The following is a 22,745-nucleotide window of genomic DNA, read 5'->3' as shown; positions in this document are numbered from 1 at the left end:
ATATTATGTTCAACAGGAACCACAGGAATATTATAGATAACATATTAAGTGAATTTCTGTTGCTGGAGACCAAAAAGTGCAATTAATGGGGATGTCCAAGAGGCTTTACGTTATCTGAAGTTTGTCAGCTGATCTGCTGTTTTGGACAGCCTGAATTGTGTGATTGAAAATGTAGAGTCAAAATACTGACGTGATGGAATTGAGATAAAGAAATTTAATTCATCAATGTTTGATGGTTTTGATGAATAAGAATTTCTTTTTGACCAACTAGCAGGAATGATTGCAAGGGCTCCACCCTAGGAAGACTGAGTGAATCCACCCTGGGAAAATCTTGAGGGGATAGAAGGATTGTGCTTTAGTTTCTGTCACTTTTCAGGGGGTGTAGAGTAATTTCCTTCGGGAGGAGAGGTTTTTTTAACATTTCTAAAGATGTTGCAGTTCACTTTATAAATTCTTAAAAGTACTTGTCACACTTTAGACTGATTATCTATGGTGATAAAATTTAACGCACAAAATAGTTTCCTTTTTTGCATGATCTATCTTCGAAACCACAAATTTTAAATGAAATATTTGAATTATTTTTGTGCCCTTACCCATGTGACGGTGCGCATCATTCCTCCTTAAGCATACTTCTCACACTTTTTTCCATCTTGTTGGAAGGAGTACACAATTCTACATACAAGAAGTTGGAAAAGTTGGCTTTTGTCCATCTTGTTGGAAGAAGTACACAAGTCTACATACAAGAAGTTGGGGCAGGGGGACCTGCTTTTGGTCCTTGGGTTTCACAAGCTGAAATTTTTCTGTAATTTTTTGTTTCAACAAGGTTTAACATCAAATTTGTGCTAAAATGTATATTTTGCTTCAAACTGCTCAAAGTGCTCTTGAAAATATTATAGCTATATTTGGAATGCCTTAAAAAAGTAATCAGATTTTTATAAAGCCATACCACAAGATTCAATCCTATATTGAATATATTATCTATACTCTTTCTCAACTAATAAGGAATCATACTCTTCCCCAAGTTTTTCTTTGGATCGAATCATATTCTCGTCTGAACTTACCATCATTTTGATTCCAATAGATACATCAAAAGGATCGGATTTTCATGGTGATTTCAAATATATTAGTTTCATCAAGTTTAGTCTTACCAATCAAAAGTTACAAGCCTGGGGAAATTTTTCGTATTTTCGAAAAAAAGAGGGAAACAACCCCTAAGAGTCATAGAATCCTAATGAAAATCACACCACCAGATTCTGCGTATCTGAGAATGCTATTGTAGAGGTTTCAGGCTCCTATCTGCAAAAATGTGGAATTTTGTATATTTTTTTTTTTTTTTATAAAGGGGATCATATCGACCCAGTGGTCCTAGAATATCGAGAGATGGCTCATTCGAACCAAAATTAAACGTTCTAGTGCTGTATTTAAGTGACCAAAAAATTGGTGGGCAACTAAACCCCCTCCCATTTGATGGTGACTTAATCCCCACAGTCCCCGGGGGAAGGGCTGCAAGTTATGAACTTAGCCCATTATTTACATATAGTATTGGTTATTGGGAAGTATACAGACGTTTTCAGGGGGATTTTTTTTTGTCGGGAAGGGGACGAGGGCACGTAGGAGGATCTTTTTATGGGGGAAGGAAATTTTTCATAAAGGAGATGCCGGATTACCTAGTATTATTTAAAAAACGATCAGAAATTAAATAAAAAAAAACAAGTTTTTCCAACTAAAAGTAAGGAGCAACATTAAAACTTAAAACGGACAGAAATTATTACGTATATGAGGGGGTTCACCCCCTCGTCAATACCTTGCTCTTTACGCTAAAGTTTTTTAGTACTTTCAAAAGAGCTATTTATTCTAATTAAACGGCCTTTGTGATTCAGGAGTCATTCTTAAAGAATTGGAACAAAATTCAAACTTTAGCGTAAAGAGCGAGGTATTGACGAGGGGGCGAACCCCCTCATATACGTAATAATTTCTGTTCGTTTTAAGTTTTAATGTTGTTTCTTACTTTCAGTTGAAAAAACTTCTATTTTTTTTAATATTTATGAAAAGCTAAGCTTTCATTTTATTTAAATCCTGGCACCCCATTGGAAACTATAAAGAACTTGGAGGGAAAAATAAGAAGAAGTATGCTTATTTACCAGGAAAATTCATTTTATGAGACTGTTTGTTTCAATATTGGGGCGTTTGGTACAGTTCTTAAAAGCTTCACAGTGCACAAGCACACTGGTCAAAAATGTAAGACCTTGTAGCAAGAGCAGGACGTAACATAAATGAGATTTTTGGACACCATTCGCCACCCTGATAATTAAACAAAAATTGTTTCTATTTGGGAGGAAATCATAATCTGGTCCAAACTTACCATCCGTTGCTAATTTATATGAACCTTTCGGTCACTAATATTCTTCTGTTATTGGCCTTTGCTGTAATTAAACAGAAACTGTTATCCTCGGAGTGGGGGGGTTTATAATCTGGTCTTAACTTACTACCGTTTATTTATTTTTAGGAGCCCATCTGCTACTGGTTCTTCTGTTATTGGCCTTTGCTATGATGGGGGTGTGATGATCGCAGCTGACACATTAGTATCATATGGTTCAATGGCGAGGTTTAAGGGAATCTCTAGATTGATGAAAGTAAATGAATATACTGCTATTGGTGCAAATGGAGACTTTGCGGATTTCCAGTATTTACAAGAAATAATTGAAGAGAAAGTGTAAGTCTTTTGTTTTGATACTGTTTGTTTGTTAGATACGGTTAATACTGATACTGTTGATACTTTGTTTGATACTGTTTGTTTGGTAAGTCTTTTGTTTGTTATGATATACCACTATTGGCGCAAATGGAGACTTTAGAAATTTTTTTTAGATGTTATGACTGTCGACGTTCTGACGGGTAGCGATTGTGACTGTCGATGAACTGACGTGTCGATGTTCTGACGGTTACTGGTTCTCACGGATTTTTGTCGATGTTATGACGGATTTTGTAGACGAAATGACGTTAGTGCTCCTGACGGTTAGATGTTATGACGCCTTCCTAAATGGAGTGCATGTCTGTGTGTCCTGTATGTGTTGCTACATTGTTCATCTGATTGCCAAGAAACTTTGGAAGTTTCTGAGTACCCTATTGTGAAAGTTTTAGGCATGATTTTTTTTGTGGATGTTAAATCAACAGGTTAATTAGTTATAAATTTATGTCATCTAACACACTTCCAAAAATCATAAAATTTTTTTTTAATAAATTGTCTGAATTTGGTGTTACACAGTTTCGTTAATTTCAAATACTGTTCAGGCTTAAGAATATTAACGTTATCAATACGTGGAGGAGATTTTACTTGGGAGAGGGGAAGTTTTCTGTGGGGGGGGGGTCCTTGAATTTTATTTCTTTCGAGATCGCAGCAATGCGCGACGGGTAAGCTAGTTTCTGAAAAAAAATAATAAAGCTCTCTATATTGAAGAATGGAAAGGATAAATGATAAAACTTGCTATTGTATCAATGCTAAGTTCCTGTTGACTATTCGTTTTTTCTTCTTTTTTTTTGCAGAATGCTAATTGTAATTGATTCCTTTTTGTGTTATTATTAAACTGTGCTAAATGTTTAATCTTTGAACTAAGTATTATTAAATTTATATTGGGTTTTCCATATTTATAATCTCCTCTATTTTTTACACAGGATATCCCAAGACCCAGTACTTTTAAAATTTTAGTATTGCAATTTTCTTGTGTTTTATATATATATATATATATATATATATATATATATATATATATATATATATATATATATATATATATATATATATATATATATATATATATATATCATGCGCAACAAAGTCTTAGGGTTCACTTTCATTTGTCTCAAACCGTATATTTTTACGAAGTAACAACGTTTTTTGAGAGAGTATGACAATATTAACCATACCAAAAACCACTTAAAAGAACCAGTCTTGCCAAAATGGCTGAGTGAATACAGGCCATTTAGTGTACTATTTTTAACTAGCCTGTGTTATACATGCTAACCTAGCCCTAGCTATTTTATAAACAATAAGAAAAAAATAGCTTAAAAAGAGAGAATCGGCCTACTTTTGAAAAATGTTAGGTCGAGTTCATTTAAGCCTAGAACTCTAATGGAAGCCAAAATTAATGTTTTCAATTTATCCTTGTCTTGAATTATTCTAGTTCTTGTGCGGAACATTGGACTGTCAATGGTGATAGCAGCCGTTAAATAATGTTACACCCATGATTAGATTGCCAACAATTCTTCTTTAATCCATTGCCCATCCTCTTTGGTATGGTCAAAATGTTTAAGGACATTTAGTATTAATTTAGTCATATTGGCTTCAAAAACTGAAAAATAAGCTTTAGTATGTACAATGTCAAATGGTCTTTTCCCATTTCCGGGCGGAAACCCCTGTTTTTGGGGAACTTTTTCAAGAAACACGTTAAGTTAAGAGTCAGTTTGAGTGCTGGAAATAAAATCAGTAAGCGGAATTAATCAATTTGGCTTCTAATTAGCTCATTTAGTTTTTGGTATAGTGACACAATTTTTTTCTGTTATACCTCTATTGAGTATATATATATATATAAATTTTTATTATTTCAATTGATCAATTTCTAGCATTAATGATGAAAATATGGACGATGGGTTTCAACTTATGCCGAATTCACTCCATTGCTGGCTAACTCGAGTCCTTTACAACAGACGATCTAAATTTGATCCTCTATGGAATAGCATTGTGGTCGCTGGAATTCAGGACGGAGAACCGTAATTGATCTCTATCTTCATTGTTTATTTTTTTGCTTATTTTTGTCCCGGTTATGGTTGCGACTCCTAATGCTTTACGATTAGGGTAGTTATTTTTATATATTTTTTTTTGGCCATAATAGTTTTTTCTTTCTTTGCTGTTTTTTAGTGATAGTTCTTATGATATATATTATCATATTATTTTATTTTTATTATTAATATTTTTCCTTATTTTTGTCCCGGTTAATGTGTGAAGGGTGGTCTCTATTTCTCCTCTTCAGTATTTTGCCTCTAAAAATTATTGGTGTCCCTATTGTCGGACTACTTTTTAATCTTGTATTTTTGTAAATGCAGTTTTTTAATGGAACACCTCTTAAAAGTAGGGAACAAAAAGGTTGAGGAGTTCCCTAAAAAAAAAAATCAACTGAAGACATGTTATGTGTAGGTTTGCATTTATAGAAATTCATTTCTTAGACAGTGGAACCCTTCTTTTGTTTCCTTGGTTTATTTTACAAATTGAGCTTTGGGGAGATCAGTGCCACTCGTCAATTTGCTATTAGCTTCCTTATCTCTTCACCCTCAAGTTCAAGCAAGTTTTGAATCTGACATTCGAATGCAGTGTATCCAAAAAAAAAACAACTCAAAATTACACAGTTTGAATTTAAATTTGAGTGATATTTTTGTGTAAGTATAATCTAATTATAATATAATTAGATTATTAATTATAATATAATATAATAAGTATAATTAGTATCTTATATAGTAAATATAATAAGTAAAATTAAAATCTTCTTTCAAACGAAGACTTTGTCTAAAGACATTGCAGATAGTTTTATGCAAAAGAAATACCTTGCCTAAATTTTGAATTATTTTTTACATAGGCTACAAATAGGGATGCAGAGGGTCTTGTCTGTTCAGAAATTGTAAAAAAAAACTTGTAGTTCTAATTCAAAAATTTTTGAAAATCGCCAATGTTAAATTTAAAGACACGACATTCTGTGGAATTAGTAGTTTAAAAAAAGTTAACCAGCTCAAAAATTTTTTAATTCTTACCGTGTATGAAAAGATTACAGTTTATGAAAGATTATGACTTACAACACCATGTTTGAGTGTTTTCTTTGGGGATATATATATATATATATATATATATATATATATATATATATATATATATATATATATATTCAATTCAAAATCCGTTGGTTTTTAATTGAAGTTATTAAGTATTTAACATTAGGTTGTATAGGTTGCATCAAGACGCTGGGTAACTGTAGGACAGAGAAAAGTCAAGACAGATAGTCAAAGTAATTGAGAGGCGAATGTTTAACTGGCAGGGGCATGGGTAACTGGCAGGAGTATGCGTGACTCTTATTGGACACATACTTGTCAGGTTAGTTTTTGGAAAGGCATGCCTACATAGAGTCTTAGGCATACTGATCAAGAATTCAAAAAGAGGCAAGATTGCAGAACGAATTTTATCGTCTACCCTGTTTTCATGAAAACTCACTTCTAGCGAATATATTGTGACAGTTTAAGCCTTTACGGGTAAACCCCTGGCCACTTTGGCCTATCTTCATGTGGTTTATCGGCAGAACTACTAATTTTTTAGATAGTTCTCCTTAGAATTTTAAGCCCTTTGTCAGAAAAATTTCCGAGGCTTATGTGCTGGTGACGACTCAACTGAACTTTTTTCTTTTTTTTATAGTTCTGCGGAGTAAAATTGCGCTGCAGGTTACACTAGCAGTTGTTTATTTCTATTACGCCCTTTTTAAGGGCCAAAGTCCTCTCCTATTTGTTTTTTCTTTGGGACCTCAGTAGAGAGGGGTCAGAAGGCGCGGGACGACACCCCTGCTGCTACCTACAATTTTTTTTAACACCATATATTGGCACGAGAACCACGTGGTTTATGGTTTTTTGTCAATGAGAATTTGAAAAACAGGAATTTTGTCACATTTATGTCTGTTTTCAAGGATGGTTATGTGTGTGGGTCGATTTATTTGATGTTTTTCATGGATGTTTAATGGTTTTTGTCAGTGAGAATTTGAAAAACAGGAACTTTGTCACATTTATGGATGTCAACAGCAATTCATGTCTGTTATATGGTTTTCTCAGTGAGAATGAAAAAACAGGAACTTTGTCACATTTACGGATGTCAACAGCAATTCATGTCTGTTATATGTTTTTCTCACTGAGAATGAAAAAACAGGAATTTTCTCACTTGGAAAAACAGGAACTTTCTCACTTGGAAAACCATAAACCACGTGGTCCTGTCACGAGTAGCACCTGAGAACTTGATTTACATAATCGCTAGGGGAAATTATTGATTCACGAAGGGGAGAATTAAGAAACATTAAGGCTTCTTTAATCTTAGGTCTGAGGGATAAACGTTCTTTAGGTCAGAGAGAAAAATTAATATTCTATTTTTAAATGGGGCTTCATTGATCTTTAGTGTCAGGAATTATAATTGACATCACTTGTTATCTTGGAATTATGCGGGAGTCTAAAGAGATAGAAATTCTATTTTTAAATACGGCTTCACGGAGCTTTAAGTCGGAGAGATAAATTGATATTCTAACGAAACCCTAATAGTTTAGCTAGGAAAATTTATGAGATGAAGAGATTAACGTAGGAAAGGGTTTCCTAGAAATTTGAAATGCGTTAGCGCAGAGATGCCAAACAAAAGGAACACGCTGAAATTACGTTTAGGGATTATTTGGGCGAAACCGTTTTATCCATTTTATGGGATTATTTCGGCGAAACAGTTAGAGACATTTTGAAAGAAGATTTTAGGAAAGGTTTTGGAAGAGAATTTGAGGGTGAAACTCTGTGGTCGTTATAATACACAAGTTCCATTTGAACAGTGTTGTGAGGTCCTCTACCCCAACCCCAAAGGGTTCCGATCCCCCTACCCAACCCCGAAGGAAGCCCCCGGTACTCAAAGGTCCCCCAAGCTCCCATAGAGCCCCAGCCCCCCAAACGTCCTCCTCAGACCCTCAAAGGCCCTCCCCTGGTCCTCAAAGGGCCCCCGGGCCCCCCAAAGGCCCATCGAGCTCCCAAAGGACCAACGGGGTCCCAAAGGCCCTACACCGGTCCCCAAATGTCCCCCAGGCCCCCAACTGTCCCCCCGGACCCCCAAAGGCCCTCCCCCGGCCCCCAAAGGCACACCGAGCTCCCAAAAGACCACCGGGGTCCCAAAGGCATTCACCCGGTCTCCAAATGTCCCCCAGGCTCTCAACCGGCCCCCAGAACCCCCAAAGGCCCTCCACCGGTCCCCAAAGGTCCCCCAGGCTCCCAAAGGGCTCCCCTCCCTCTCCTCCCCCCTCCTCACAATCCCTCCCCTCCCCCTCCCCCCAATCCCCCTCCCCCTCCCTTCCCCCTCCCCTCCCCTCCCCCCCCCCTCCCCATTTTTTTTAATATTTTTTGTGCATTAAGACACAGAAGGGCACCCTCCCCAAGGGTCCCCCAAATACCCTCCCCGGGCCCCCCAAAGAGTCCCCTCTCCATTTTTTTAATACTTTTTTATGGCTTTATTATATCTTTTCTGAACAAGTTCCATTCATAATGTCATTCCTAAGCCCATTTTCCAACCTCAAAGAGTCCCCTCCCCAATTCGTAAATACTTTCTTTAATTTTTTAACATGGTATATTTTTTTTACTTTTTACGTATCTTAAAATGACATGAAATATGCTTACGGCTCTACCAATCATACTCTGTGCTTGTTCATGGACACGACGCGGCTTTTCCACTGGTACTCTATGGCAGGTTATCGACACTACCGAGTTTATTGCATGCATTAAATCAGTATTTTTTACGCAGTGGAAGGATCAACACATAATTCATATCTGTAAAAAGTGAAGATGAATTATTCGACGACAGTATGTGCACATGAAAAAATCACTGTCGTGTTGAACGCTGACAAGGAGAAATACCTGAACTATGAAACGAGTGCAAGTGGAGATCTTATTGGCAATGTATGCATACGTTGTCATGACAGTGGGGAGTTAAATTACTTTGGTGTACCCAAGAATTTCCATCATGCAAGTGGTGGATATGCGAGAGTAACATTACCAGAGAAATTAGTAGTCAAAGAGAATGCCAACTTAAAAATAATAGTTGATGAAGAGGGACAACTTCTAGCTAATGGTTCTGGTAGCATGTTAGCCGTTGATAGATCTTATCGCAATTCTTCCGGTGTTAGCATTCGAATGAAAGCAAAAGGAAAAAGAAGACAAGCATACAGCTGCATCAACATCATAAATCATATCATGTCAATGTGCCAAAACTGCTATCTATGTAAAAATAATGTGACAATAGACAGTGAAAAATCTGAATTGAAGTGTAAAATTTTATATTATTTTGGGAAAATAGAATTGATCAATAACTTATTTCATTTTCATTGAGAAAATTCAGAATCGAAGTTGAACTTTTCTTCTTCCGGGGGAAATATTTGGAACAGAACTTTAAATTTTTTCATCTCTGAGAATGGTCGGAATTGAATTTAAGAAAATTTAGAATGAAAGTGAAATTTTTTATCTTCATAGAAAATAATCACAATCACAGTATAACTTTTCCTATCTTGTACGGAAAAATTTAGAAGTGAACTTTAAATTTTTTATGTCTTGGGACTTTTCTTGTTCCGGGAAAATATTTGGAATAGAACTTTGAATTTGACTCTTTGAGAAAGGTCGGAATTGAATTTAAGAAAATTTTGAATTAAAGTGAAACTTTTTATCTTCATGGAAAATAATCACTATCATAGTATAACTTTTCCTATCTTCTACGGAAAAATTTAGAAGTGAACTTTAAATTTTTTATGTCTTGGTGAACTTAAAACTGAAGTGTAAGCTTTTTATTTTATCTGGTGAAATTAGAATTGAATTGTGTTCTTTGGTAAAATTCATAAGAGAACTTGAAATTTTCTATCTTCTATGAAAAATTGAGCCTGCTAGTAGTATCATTATCTCTAAAATTATTTTTCTTACATCTCTGACCTTTTTAATAGATATTCTGAACGTTTGACGTTCTAGCATACCCTAAAAATAATGAACACTTAACAAACTAATGTATAAGATATTTTAAATGAAATAAGGACATGTAGAATATTAATAGAAAAATATGTTAAATACATTATTATACATTATTAGTACACTTGCGCTTCACTTTCCGTCAATTCATCTTTATATTCATTGATGATATTGTCTGCTAATGTCCTTTTTATTCTGCCTGCGATTTCACTGTCTATTGTCACATTATTTTTACATAGATAGCAGTTTTGGCACATTGACATGATATGATTTATGATGTTGATGCAGCTGTTTGCTTGTCTTCTTTTTCCTTTTGCTTTCATTCGAATGCTAACACCGGAAGAATTGCGATAAGATCTATCAACGGCTAACATGCTACCAGAACCATTAGCTAGAAGTTGTCCCTCTTCATCAACTATTATTTTTAAGTTGGCATTCTGGTTGACTACTAATTTCTCTGGTAATGTTACTCTCGCATATCCACCACTTGCATGATTGAAATTCTTGGGTACATCAAAGGAATTTAACTCATCACTGTCATGACAACGTATGCATACATTGACAATAAGATCTCCACTTGCACTCGTTTCATAGTTCAGGTATTTCTCCTTGTCAGCGTTCAACACGACAATGATTTTTTCTTGTGCACATACTTTCGTCGAATAATTCATCTTCACTTTTTACAGATATGAATTGTGTGTTGATCCTTCCACTGCGTAAAAAATACTGATTTAATGCATGCAATAAACTCGGTAGTGTCGATGACCTGCCATAGAGTACCAGTGGAAAAGCCGCGCCGTGTCCATGAACCAGCACAGAGTATGATTGGTAGAGCCGTAAGCATATTTCATGTCATTTTAAGATACGTAAAAAGTAAAAAAAATATACCATGTTAAAAAATTAAAGAAAGTATTTACGAATTGGGGAGGGGACTCTTTGAGGTTGGAAAATGGGCTTAGGAATGACATTATGAATGGAACTTGTTCAGAAAAGATATAATAAAGCCATAAAAAAGTATTAAAAAAATGGAGAGGGGACTCTTTGGGGGGCCCGGGGAGGGTATTTGGGGGACCCTTGGGGAGGGTGCCCTTCTGTGTCTCAATGCACACAAAATATTAAAAAAATGGGGAGGGGGGATGGGAGGGGGAGGGGGGTTGTGAGGAGGGGGAGGAGAGGGTGGGGAGCCCTTTGGGAGCCTGGGGGACCTTTGGGGACCGGTGGAGGGCCTTTGGGGGTTCTGGGGGCCGGTTGAGAGCCTGGGGGACATTTGGAGACCGGGTGAATGCCTTTGGGACCCCGGTGGTCTTTTGGGAGCTCGGTGTGCCTTTGGGGGCCGGGGGAGGGCCTTTGGGGGTCCGGGGGGCAGTTGGGGGCCTGGGGGACATTTGGGGACCGGTGTAGGGCCTTTGGGACCCCGTTGGTCCTTTGGGAGCTCGATGGGCCTTTGGGGGCCCGGGGGCCCTTTGAGGACCAGGGGAGGGCCTTTGAGGGTCTGAGGAGGAAGTTTGGGGGGCTGGGGCTCTATGGGAGCTTGGGGGACCTTTGAGTACCGGGGGCTTCCTTCGGGGTTGGGTAGGGGGATCGGAACCCTTTGGGGTTGGGGTAGAGGACCTCACAACACTGTTCAAATGGAACTTGTGTATTATAACGACCACAGAGTTTCACCCTCAAATTCTCTTCCAAAACCTTTCCTAAAATCTTCTTTCAAAATGTCTCTAACTGTTTCGCCGAAATAATCCCATAAAATGGATAAAACGGTTTCGCCCAAATAATCCCTAAACGTAATTTCAGCGTGTTCCTTTTGTTTCGCATCTCTGCGCTAACGCATTTCAAATTTCTAGGAAATCCTTTCCTATGTTAATATCTTCATCTCATAAATTTTCCTAGCTAAACTATTAGGGTTTCGTTAGAATATCAATTTATCTCTCCGACTTAAAGCTCCGTGAAGCCGTATTTAAAAATAGAATTTCTATCTCTTTAGACTCCCGCATAATTCCAAGATAACAAGTGATGTCAATTATAATTCCTGACACTAAAGATCAATGAAGCCCTATTTAAAAATAGAATATGAATTTTTCTCTCTGACCTAAAGAACGTTTATCCCTCAGGCCTAAGATTAAAGAAGCCTTAATGTTTCTTAATTCTCCCCTTCGTGAATCAATAATTTCCCCTAGCGATTATGTAAATCAAGTTCTCAGGTGCTACTCGTGACAGGACCACGTGGTTTATGGTTTTCCAAGTGAGAAAGTTCCTGTTTTTCCAAGTGAGAAAATTCCTGTTTTTTCAGTCTCAGTGAGAAAACCATATAACAGACATGAATTGCTGTTGACATCCATAAATGTGACAAAGTTCCTGTTTTTTCATTCTCACTGAGAAAACCATATAACAGACATGAATTGCTGTTGACATCCATAAATGTGACAAAGTTCCTGTTTTTCAAATTCTCACTGACAAAAACCATCAAACATCCATGAAAAACATCAAATAAATCGACCCACACACATAACCATCCATGAAAACATACATAAATGTGACAAAATTCCTGTTTTTCAAAGTCTCATTGACAAAAAAACCATAAACCACGTGGCTCTCGTGCCAATATATGGTGTTAAAAAAAGTTGTAGGTGGCAGCAGGGGTGTCGTCCCGCGCCTTCTGACCCATCTCTACTGACCTCCAACTGAAGTGTGAATGAAGTACTGTCGCAACTCTGTCTGCAGCCTTGTCCTTTTAGAATCAGTAGCTTAGCGACACAAGCTTTTGAATTGTGTCTCCTCACTGAACCTCTCTACCTACAATATATTTTGTGTCTTTTTACCATCTTATATATTTTTGCCTTTCTTCAATTCAACGTTTTCAGCTTTACTTTAAATTGTGTCTCATCTTTTTTTTTTTTTTTTTTTAGGGCATTCTTCTTAAATTCTTCTTTAATTTTTCGAAGATGGCGGTTTCTAGTGATTTATAATAGATAACTTTAATATTATTCATTAGCATTAACCTTCATGGATGAAAGATTCTCCTTGTCGGCCAAACGTCTAGGGCCAAATGAAAAGCAGTCGTCCCTGAATAAGGTGGGAGGATGTCGTAAGGAAAAAATTAAGGGAAATGGTAACTTCCTTGAAGTACTGTGAAGAGGGAGACTTTGAATAGATTGGGATGGAGGAGGAGCGTGTGGTAGCTGTGTTAGCCTCAGGCGTCTTGGTGCCGCAATGAGTTGTTAGTAGTAGTAGTAGTAGTATTAACCTTCATGTTGTTAATTAATTACTGAGATGAAGATTTTTTGCTTTACTAGTCATTTACATTTTCGACTGTTTATGTTCTGGGAATTTCATATAATATTCACTTTAAATTTTTAAGCCGTCCAATTATCTGGGTTTTAATTAGTACACTGTCACTTTACCGTAAAAATGAAAAATAGGACATCTAACGGAATGTTCAAAGTTGGACAGATTTAATGGTGCTATTTCACCCAGTTCCAATCTCGTTCATTACGGGGAACATATTTGTTTAATTAACCGATTCGGAGCAGATTGTTGTCATGCTAATAACCAAAGGGTATGTATGACATTTTTCATAATTTGACGATATGTGAAGAGTGGCGTCAATTGGGGGAGAAATTCAAGGGCTCTCCCCTGCCCTAGATTTTGAAAAATACTTTTTGGGGTATTTCACTAGAATCCTTTTTTGGTATTTTCGTCGAAAAAACAAATGAAAAAAAAAACAAATTTGTCACACCTGCTAGATTTTGGCAAATACATTAAATGCATTAGAAGAAAATCTGAAGAAGGGTTAAAATAGGTCTGTGCAGGAATAATTACTAACATTAATATTATTAACTTTATTATTTTTTATGAACTTCAATTATTTATTAACTACTGATATTAACCTTTATACTATTAATTAGGGGGCAGAGTTTGTCGGACGACAGGTACAAAAAGAAAGAAGAAAAAGATATGTCCTCTTTTGTTTGGAGTTGTAAAAAAATAGTACTTTTCCTGAAAGTTCCAAATCAATCCCATAGCCACGAGACAAAAACAGGGTAGATTTACGAAACTATGTGTAAAGTTTGTCAACATTTTGATGAAACCTACTGTCTGTATGTATAGTTAGAAAAACTTGCTTGGCTTCAATTAGCCGCTGTATAGCCTCACGCATTTGCTGTCAGAGCTGAAAAATTAGTGACTGACTGGAATTACAGAAACTTGCCGATTATATAGGTTGAGATTCAGTATTTTAGCCCTGATTATTTGACCTTATTTGTGATTTGAATTTTTCACTAATATCTTCTCTTTTTTTGGAAAACCTTTATGCACTAAGTTCCTATTCTTGATCTTTTATACATAGAAGATTTTATGTTAGGTTTAATTCAAAGATTTTGTTTAGTTTTCTTGGCCATGTGGACAAAATTGGAACTGCTTATAAAGACAAGTGTGTAGTCACAGGTGGACTTGGTGGAATGATCGGGATTACTCTACTTAGAGATGCGCTAGAAAAGAAGCCAAATCTATCTGAAGCAGAAGCTAGGCAAGCCATCAAAAAGTGTATGGAAACTATTTTCTGCAGAGATGGACGATCTTATTTCAAGGTACTAATTCGTCTCTAATCCCTTTCTATTGCTGCAGGTCATTCCAATACTCCGAAACTTACATGCATATGAAGAAGTAAGGGAACATGAGATCATATATGCTCAAAATTTTTTAAACGTTTGAATTTTCGTCTCCAATTCGATTATCTACAAGTGTTTGTCCACCAATGTCATTGCATAATATTGTCTGTAACCCCTTAGTAGCGTTGCTGCAGATTATTCGAATGAATTCAGGGAAAGGGAGATCTTATATCCACAAAAATTTTTGAAGTGTTTGAATTTTTCTCTCCACTTCGATGATTCATAAGTATGTGTCCGCCAATCTCATTCCATATTACTATCTGTAACCTTTTAGTAGCATTGCTGCAGATCATTTGAATGAAATGCGGAAATGGGAGAGCTTATATTCTCCCTCGAGGATTGTTCAGGGGTCCTTCCCTCCCTAAGAAAATTTTGCAGCACGACTTTGTTTGACATAGAGATGAATAAAAAACGTATCTGAGAAAACAAAATGATACTAGGACTGAAATCAACGATATTTCAACAGTTAATTACACTTTTGATACCTTCTCTTGATTTAATCGCTAATTCGTGACGTTTTGGGACATGTTGACTGCACTATAAGTTTTAATTTTTACCTCTACTTCCGAAATTCATATGTGTATGTCCGCCAATTTTGGTGATGTTCACACAAGCAGCCTCCGATTCCATGATTCGCAAGTATATGTCCACCATTTTTTTCTTGATTTCACGCAAGCAGCCTCCATAATTCCATAAACAAATCCAATTCCGTAATTCACAAGTGTATGTCCACTTTTTTTTAGATGTTCATACAAGCAGCCTCCGATTCCATAATTTATAAGTGTATGTCCACTATTTTTTGTAATGTTCATACAAGCCGTCTCCGATACCATGATTTATAAGTGTATGTCCACCATTTTTGTGATGTTCTTACATGTTCATACAAGCAGCCTCTGATTCTATAATTAAGAAGTGTATGTCCACCATTTTTTTGTGATATTCATACAATCAGCCTCCAAATTCATGATTCACAAGTGTATGTCCACCATTTTTTGTTCATACAAGCAGCCTTCGATTCCATAATTAAGAAGTGTATGTCCAAAATTTTTTGTGATTTCATAAAAGCAGCCTCCATAATTCTATAAGCAAATCCAATTCCATAATTCACAAGTGTATGTCCACTGTTTTTGAGATGTTCATGTAAGCAGCCTCTGATTTCATGATTCACAAGTGTATGTCCACTATTTTTTGTGATGTTCATAAAATAGCCTCCGATTCCATAATTCACATGTGTATGTCCACCAGTTTTTGTGATTTCATACATGCTAGTTTTTGTGATTTGAACCCTCAAGATCTCTCTATATTTTTATTTTTTTTAAGTAACAACATTTTTTCAGTCCTTTTAACATCCATTAGGTCAGCATTGAAAACCATTTTACTGTGAAAATTCACAACCATGTCTAAAGAGCTCTATAGGCGCAGAGTTGCGATCTGTGGGAACAGGTCCTGCTACAAGCTTTCTTATAGCCATCTGACTCCCATGCTCTGGAAAAATCTTGAAGTATCTCTCTTCAGGTTTGTGCTGTGTGTAGGTAGACGTTGAAAACCCCGAGAGTGCTGGGACAAGTTTCCTAAGCTTTAGAGTCACGATGTGGTAATGAATATAAATAATAAAATTGCTAAAAACTTGATAATCTCTCAGTGAAGCTTTTGTGTCATCTCTTTGAATGTCCGTATAGCGCTGGTATGATTTGGTCAGGGTCAGGGGGCCCTCGTCAGGAGGTTCTGACCCTTGCTTATATGCTATGTGAAGAATTTTGCAAAACATATATTCGTTTGGTTATGTGAACGGCTATAACAACCAATATCTTTTTGAAAACCATTTTTAAAACAACTTGGATATGCAATCTTCTGTAAGTCTTCAAAAAGATTGTTGCAATAGTTTGGATTGTTGAATTTGTTTGTCAGATCTCAAACTATATGAAATTTGTTAATGGGCCTTCACCAATTCGTCTTGACTTCTAAATTGGACAATGGATCTATTTGCTAATAAAGACAGCTGAATATTGACTCCTCCTCTGCCTCCCTACCAGCACACCTCTGCAAAAACAAACAAATCCTTAAAATGGTATTTTGTGTAATATTTCGAAAGTGTACGACAATTTTCTGGTTAAAATCTTTTTCTTTGTATTTTTTCTCATTTTTTAGATTTACCATTTATTAAACGATTTTAATCAGATTTTGATGCTTAATCAGATGCTCTGATTTTGAATCAGAAAATTTGGTCAGAATCGGCTGTCGATGGTTTCAGAAAGGAGACACTCTATGTTAAACAATAAGAATCAGTTATTCGAAAATGAGTGTTGAACTTTCAGAACCTTGGGTCTTTGACGATTGAGGTTTACTGTTCATAAAATAATAACAGGTATGTAGAGAGTTTGCCTCAAAACCATTTTTTTTATCGTTTTTTGTGTCATTGATTTTGTATTCATTACCAAAAGTGTCATTACAAGAAGTGTCACTGCCTTTTTCTGTCATTGGACAAAATGCCATATTGTTTTTTTCGTCGGCCAAAGTGCCATTGTTTTGTTTTTTTCGTTTTTTTATTGTTTATTTTTTTCTTGCACAGTAAATTTATACAACCAAATCTTCTTTCTTTTTTTCTGTTCGTCGAACTCTTGCTAATTCTAAATGCCCTTCAATTTTCATGCAAATCGGAGAAAAAAATGTATTCTTATGGGTGACGCAACAGATTCTGACGTCCAAAAATTTGGTTCAAAACGTATTTGTCTTCATTAAGTCTCCGTATCCTAATCAATTAATTTCCAAGATGAACAATTACATAGAATATTTTTATGAAAAATACTTCGGGATCTTTTCGCATTTTTGGGCAAATAAATTTTTTCAAGGCCATTTTATGCACTGGGGTTACCTTGACTGAGGGAAGTACGGATAATAGTTTCCAGCCGAACTAGAAAACGAATGTTTTGGGCCGTTTTAGGGCTAACTCCTCCTTTTTTATGTATGTATTGTGGTCCTTTGGTCCCTGGTATTTATTATACAGGTGTAAGTTTCAAACTCTTCAAAAAAAGTATTTAGGCTGTCTTTGGGAAAAGCAAATTTCAGTGGATAAGGACAGAGGGAACAGATTTTCAGAGATTAATGAAAGTTCCTGCACACCTACTTTCTTCATGAAAGTGTCCCAACTTGCTTGAAATTTGTATGAACATAACTAGATTTAAAAGGACTTTCGCCAACAAGTTGTAGGCTGCTGGCTCGTACTGTTAAAGTGCTAGCAGCCTTAAAAATGTTTGAAGTCAGGGAACAGACTAGGTATGCACCGTTTAAGGCTTTTCCTTTCGTGACTCTCAAGCCATTATTTGGCAAGACAAATTTTTGAATTTGATTTTACGACCTCATTATAGTCAGATTTGGGATCTTTGGCTCTTCTTGTGTTGAAAAGTTGGAAGAATATTTTTGAGTGTCATGTCACCGTGTAAAAATAATCGGAGGTACATTCGTGAAAGATCTTAAGCCGAACTGGCCAGCCATTAAAAAAAAGCAACAGAAATCAAACTCAAAATTAAAAAAAAAAAAAAAACAAATGAGATTGCGGCCAGTGGAAAGAAAAGAACGAAAAATGTAAAACAACGCGGATATTTTTGCCTATGTAAAGCAAGGTTTCTTCAACAAAAGAGAAACAAAACAACAACAATATAAAAAAAAATAAAACTAAAAACAAATAAAACGCCACCAAAAAGAAATATACAATTGACGCAAACTAATCCACGTAGGGAAAAGCAGCTAATAGAGTTACTTCAGTGAGGACACCAAAGCAACCGAGATAAAAAAAAAAAATTACGTTAATTATTCTGTTGCGAAATAATCCTCTAGTTGGCTATTTCGCAACAGAACAATTAACCTTTTTTTTTTTTTTTTTTTATCTCGGTTGGTTTGGTGCCCACACTTCTTTTTGGTGGCGTTTTATTTGTTTTTATTTTTAGTTTGTTTTTTATCTTGTTCTGCTTGTGCAGAAGACGCCTTGTTTTACATTTTTCGTCTTTTCTTTCCACTGGCCGCAGTCTCGTTTGTTGTTGTTTGTTTTTTTCACTGAGATTTTCCTCTGTTGGTTTTTTAGGTACATTCGTCGTTAGGAAACTTGCCGGTATGGGTGGACGCAAAGACTTTAAGAGGGAGAGAGAGCCCCAGAGAGTTTTAACGAGAAGGAGGAGGAATTAATCTGAGTAGGATTCTAAACCTTATGCTGTCTAAAAGCTAGAATGTAACTTGTACTTTATTGAAAAAAATTCTTTTAAATGTTTTCTCTTTCATAACATAAATAAATCAAAAACTAATAAATATTTTAATGAATTGATATCATTCTATGTCTATTAATATGGCAATTCAAAATTTTTAATTAAATTAATTTTAATTTTTTTCATTAAATTAAAACTTATATTCTGCTTTTAGAAAGCTTGGGGTTTAGAACCGTACTCATAATAATTTTCGCTCGTTTTGAGCTTGACTCTTATTTTAATTTCTGTTTGTTTTGGGTTTCATTTGTTTATTGATTACAGAAAAAAAACGACGATAAAAAAAAACACTTCGCAATGACAGAAAAGAACAATAAAACTTTGAACGGTGACAGAAAACACAAACAAGGGCACTTGTCCGACGACATCCTTTGCAATGACAGGAAACAACAGTAGCATTTTTTTCAATGACAGAAAAAAGTGATTACACTTTTTGAAATAGCAGGAAAAAACAGTCACACTTCAATGAAAAAAACGACAATGAACGGGCGACCCGTCTAATGGTTGAAAAATATAGTAACATTTTTTCTAATGACTGTTTTGGCAACGACCGGAAAATCAATGACCCATAAAGTGATGGCTAAAAGGTTTTGTGGAAAAACTATATCCTTGTAAACAAGCCTTTCTTACCAAGATATTTATTTATCGAATCAGTCAACAGAAGAAGCTAAACTCAGGAAAGAGAATGTGCATTTATGGATTGTTGCTAAATCCACTAAGCAATAGGTTCCCACACCGTTTTGGTTTGCAATCCTTATATTCAATTATAAATTCAAAATATAAATTGTAAAAAGGATTCTAATCTAAATCATTCTTAACTGCCGAGAAATTAGCGTTTCAGCCTACTCTTGAACTGGGGAACATTTTCTGCTAGTCTTGTACTCTCCGGTAGCGCAAAACAGGGAAACAAAGATGCTCGTTATGTACTCCGATCCTGAAACACTATTTCAGGAGACTAGTTTCACTAGCTTACTAGCTAGTTCACTACATAAAGCTAGCTAGCACTACATGAAGCTAGTTCATACATAAAAACCATTTCAGAAGGCAGACAATTTTGGCAGAAGACTAAAATTCACCGAACTAGTAAAAAAAGACAAATTTTAAGAAAATCATTGGAAACCATAAGAAGAAATAACTACATTAAACTGCCAGATAAAGAGGAATGTATCAGAAATGGATCCCCTTCCTTTAGAACCCAACGTAGACGTACCTCAGTTTGAATTAGTCTTGTTTAAAATGAGTTGGGCTTTTATCCCAACTAAACTGTGGTTCAATCCCGCTTTCTAGGACTACAAGGGCACGTTCTACGGATGACCAGCTGAGATTCAGTTTTGAAGAATTATATTTTCTAAGTTCACTTTGCATTTTTTAAGATTGAAAAAAATGTTGAAAGCATGCGAAAACTTTGTGAAAATGAAATAATTTCCTTCTCTTTTTAGCCAGCTCAGATCATCCTCTAAAAATCAGTCAAAGTAACTTCATTATTCTTTAGATTTACTATCTAAGGGACTAATCTGGGCTAAATCTAGGGGCTAGATTTACTTCAACGCTTATTTGCATACAGTAAAATTGTTTGAATTTGAAATGTCCGAACTTAAACGATATACGGATACAATCGAACGAATTTGCCAATTATCTGGAAATTTCGGAACGAGTTCTACGATGCCATCTATGATAAAAAGGACGGGTGTTTAGGCCATTCTCCCTCCTTGACGTCTCTGATTTTTTTTTTCAATTTCGACGGGCATTCAGTTGATCTTTCAAATTTGTCCTCCTCCCAAAATAAATTAATCAGATTAAATTTGATTCCTATATACGTGTCACACAGTGATAAAATGTTTCCCGAAAGCATTCAGGTGACGATCGATTAAAGCATTGGTGAACAAAATAGCTTGTTGATATTCTCTTAACCTATAATCATGTTTTATTTACTTATAACCATATTTTTTAAGTTAACATATAAAATTTAAGTTAATTTTGACTTTAACTTAAAGTTAAAGTATAGCTTTAAGTTTACTAGGCTAATCAAGTTTACTAATTGCACTGGTTTAACTTAACTAGTAACTTTAAGTATAACTTTAACTTTTAAGTTAGGTTAATTATAAACACATGTTATTAACTTATAACTAAACATTTCCATTGTTTTTCTATAAAAACGACTCTAAAACTATATTGAAGTCTGAACTGTTTTAAAGATTTCACACAAAAGAACTAGTTCAAATATAACATCCACAAGATAATTATGGCCCAATAAGAGAATATTACAAGATAGTGAATGGGACGATAGGTTGCGATAATTTGCGTTGGGAACAGGCTATAGTCAGTGATCCAAGGCTCGCTATCCTTCAAAAAAAGGGAAGGGGTGGCTCACATTTAGTTTGAGGGTGGACTCTAGGGTAATCAGGGGCGCTTACAACGAATATTGGGGGGCACAAGTTCGCACGCGTGTAGAACATGGTCATTTTAGCCTATAAAGTCAAATTTGGCCTATAATGACGTCATACCGCTCTTGATTTTTTTTACATGGTAAATTAAACAGAAAACTTTATAAACTTGACATATTCTGAATCCTAAGAAAAAGTAATTTAACTTGGTGTTTTTAGTTTTTCCCCCACCACTTTTATTTCTTTAGTTAACCCCTATTTAATTTTGAAAACAAGGGGTTTTTTTATATACTTTTTCTTAGTTTTTTCGGTTTTTCTGAAATTTTTGCCTGCTTAAGTATATTTTTTTATGCTTTATTTGAATTTTGCTTGTCATTACGAGTCAAACTTTGTGCCTTTTTTCCAAAAAATATTAATTCTTAAGCAACTAATTATTTTTTCTAAATAGCGTCATAGCTTTCAGAAATTAGCCTACAATGACCAATTTTTTTTTAGCTGTTAAAAAAAAATGAAAACGAATCAAACTGCACATCCTTCAAACCGTCCGAATTGTCCTTTACATGTTGTTAATAAAAAAAAAGTCGAGACTTGAATCTGCAAGAATATATAAGTGTTTGAACAAAAAATTCCCCCCCCCCCAAGAAAATTTTCTGAATAGTGACGTTTCACTCTAAATATTCTTAACACAACCTATAATTTTTATTTCACCAAACGATAGATCGCTCTTTTTTGAATCAAATAATTTATTTACATTCTATACAACTAATATTTTTAACCAGATGAAAAAAAAGAATAGATGCCTCGTTCTGCGATCGCATGCGCGAATTTTGTTTCCACAGCAATAAAAAAAAGCCGAGCATCTTACATATCGGGTTTTAGTTGCATGAAGTACTTAGCCATAAAAGACTAATTTCTCCTTTATGGCTAAAATCGTCAAGTTTTACATTAGTGCGAGCATGTGCACCCTGATATTCGTTTTAAGCACTTAGATTACCCTGGCATCCATACTCGAACCAACTGCGGCTGATATGAGCCACCCACTCTCTTTTTTTTAACGATAGCGGGCCTTGGATCACTGACTATTGCATAAAGTACTGAAAACTACGACATAAAAGGAAAGAATTTGGGATATTTATCTGATCTAGTTAAAGGTTAGGATTCCGGCAACAACGATTTTAGGAGGTGTCAGTTGTCTTGCGTGAGGCACACCATGTTGGTACAACTAGTTTTGAAGCATGTAAACAGATAGGAGATGCGTTGGACAGCATTGCTCCGCTTTTCTCGAAGCACAACGAGTCCAGATCTATCATAAGGAATCATAGCCTCTGGATCAACTATTTAGATCTTATCCGTACCAGAAATGACTATCTTTATGCTGAAAGAGCTGCGGACTAGGGATCACACTTAAACGCCACAAGAGAGATGATTCCGATTTTCTTCGCACCCGGATACTATAAATATGCCGCAGTTAGGCTTAACTACCTAGAAGAAAATATGCTGCACCTGCCTGAAAAAGTGCCAGAAGTTCACAGAGAGTTTGTAAGTTGCAATTTTGTTGTTAGGAAAACAACCATGCCATTTTGCAGCATTGCATGCGATCTGGTTTTAGAGTCGACCGTGAATCTTGACATCAAAGGTCATCGAAGAGTTTCTGGTATCTTTGGTGCGACAACGAA

The 22,745-nt window shown here is 35.7% G+C and overlaps 1 protein-coding gene across 2 annotated transcripts in view; it reads left to right on the top strand.

The window, feature by feature from the left end:
- Positions 1–22,745, top strand: part of Prosbeta7 (proteasome subunit beta type-4) — a 66,732-nt gene that overhangs the window by 34,188 nt on the left and 9,799 nt on the right. For both annotated transcript variants that reach the window (XM_089088966.1, XM_089088967.1), the window contains exons 3-5: positions 2,507–2,713; positions 4,618–4,764; positions 14,150–14,351. In XM_089088966.1, coding sequence (XP_088945092.1) covers positions 2,507–2,713; positions 4,618–4,764; positions 14,150–14,351 — 556 coding nt within the window. The remainder of the gene's footprint in view (positions 1–2,506; positions 2,714–4,617; positions 4,765–14,149; positions 14,352–22,745) is intronic.

The sequence above is a fragment of the Artemia sp. Qi Xiang Cuo genome, chromosome 5 (assembly GCF_049724085.1).
Source record: "Artemia sp. Qi Xiang Cuo chromosome 5, ASM4972408v1, whole genome shotgun sequence".
Classification (NCBI taxonomy): domain Eukaryota; kingdom Metazoa; phylum Arthropoda; class Branchiopoda; order Anostraca; family Artemiidae; genus Artemia; species Artemia sp. Qi Xiang Cuo.
The sequence above is the reverse complement of the archived record's forward strand: the minus strand, read 5'-3'. Positions and strand labels throughout refer to the sequence as shown.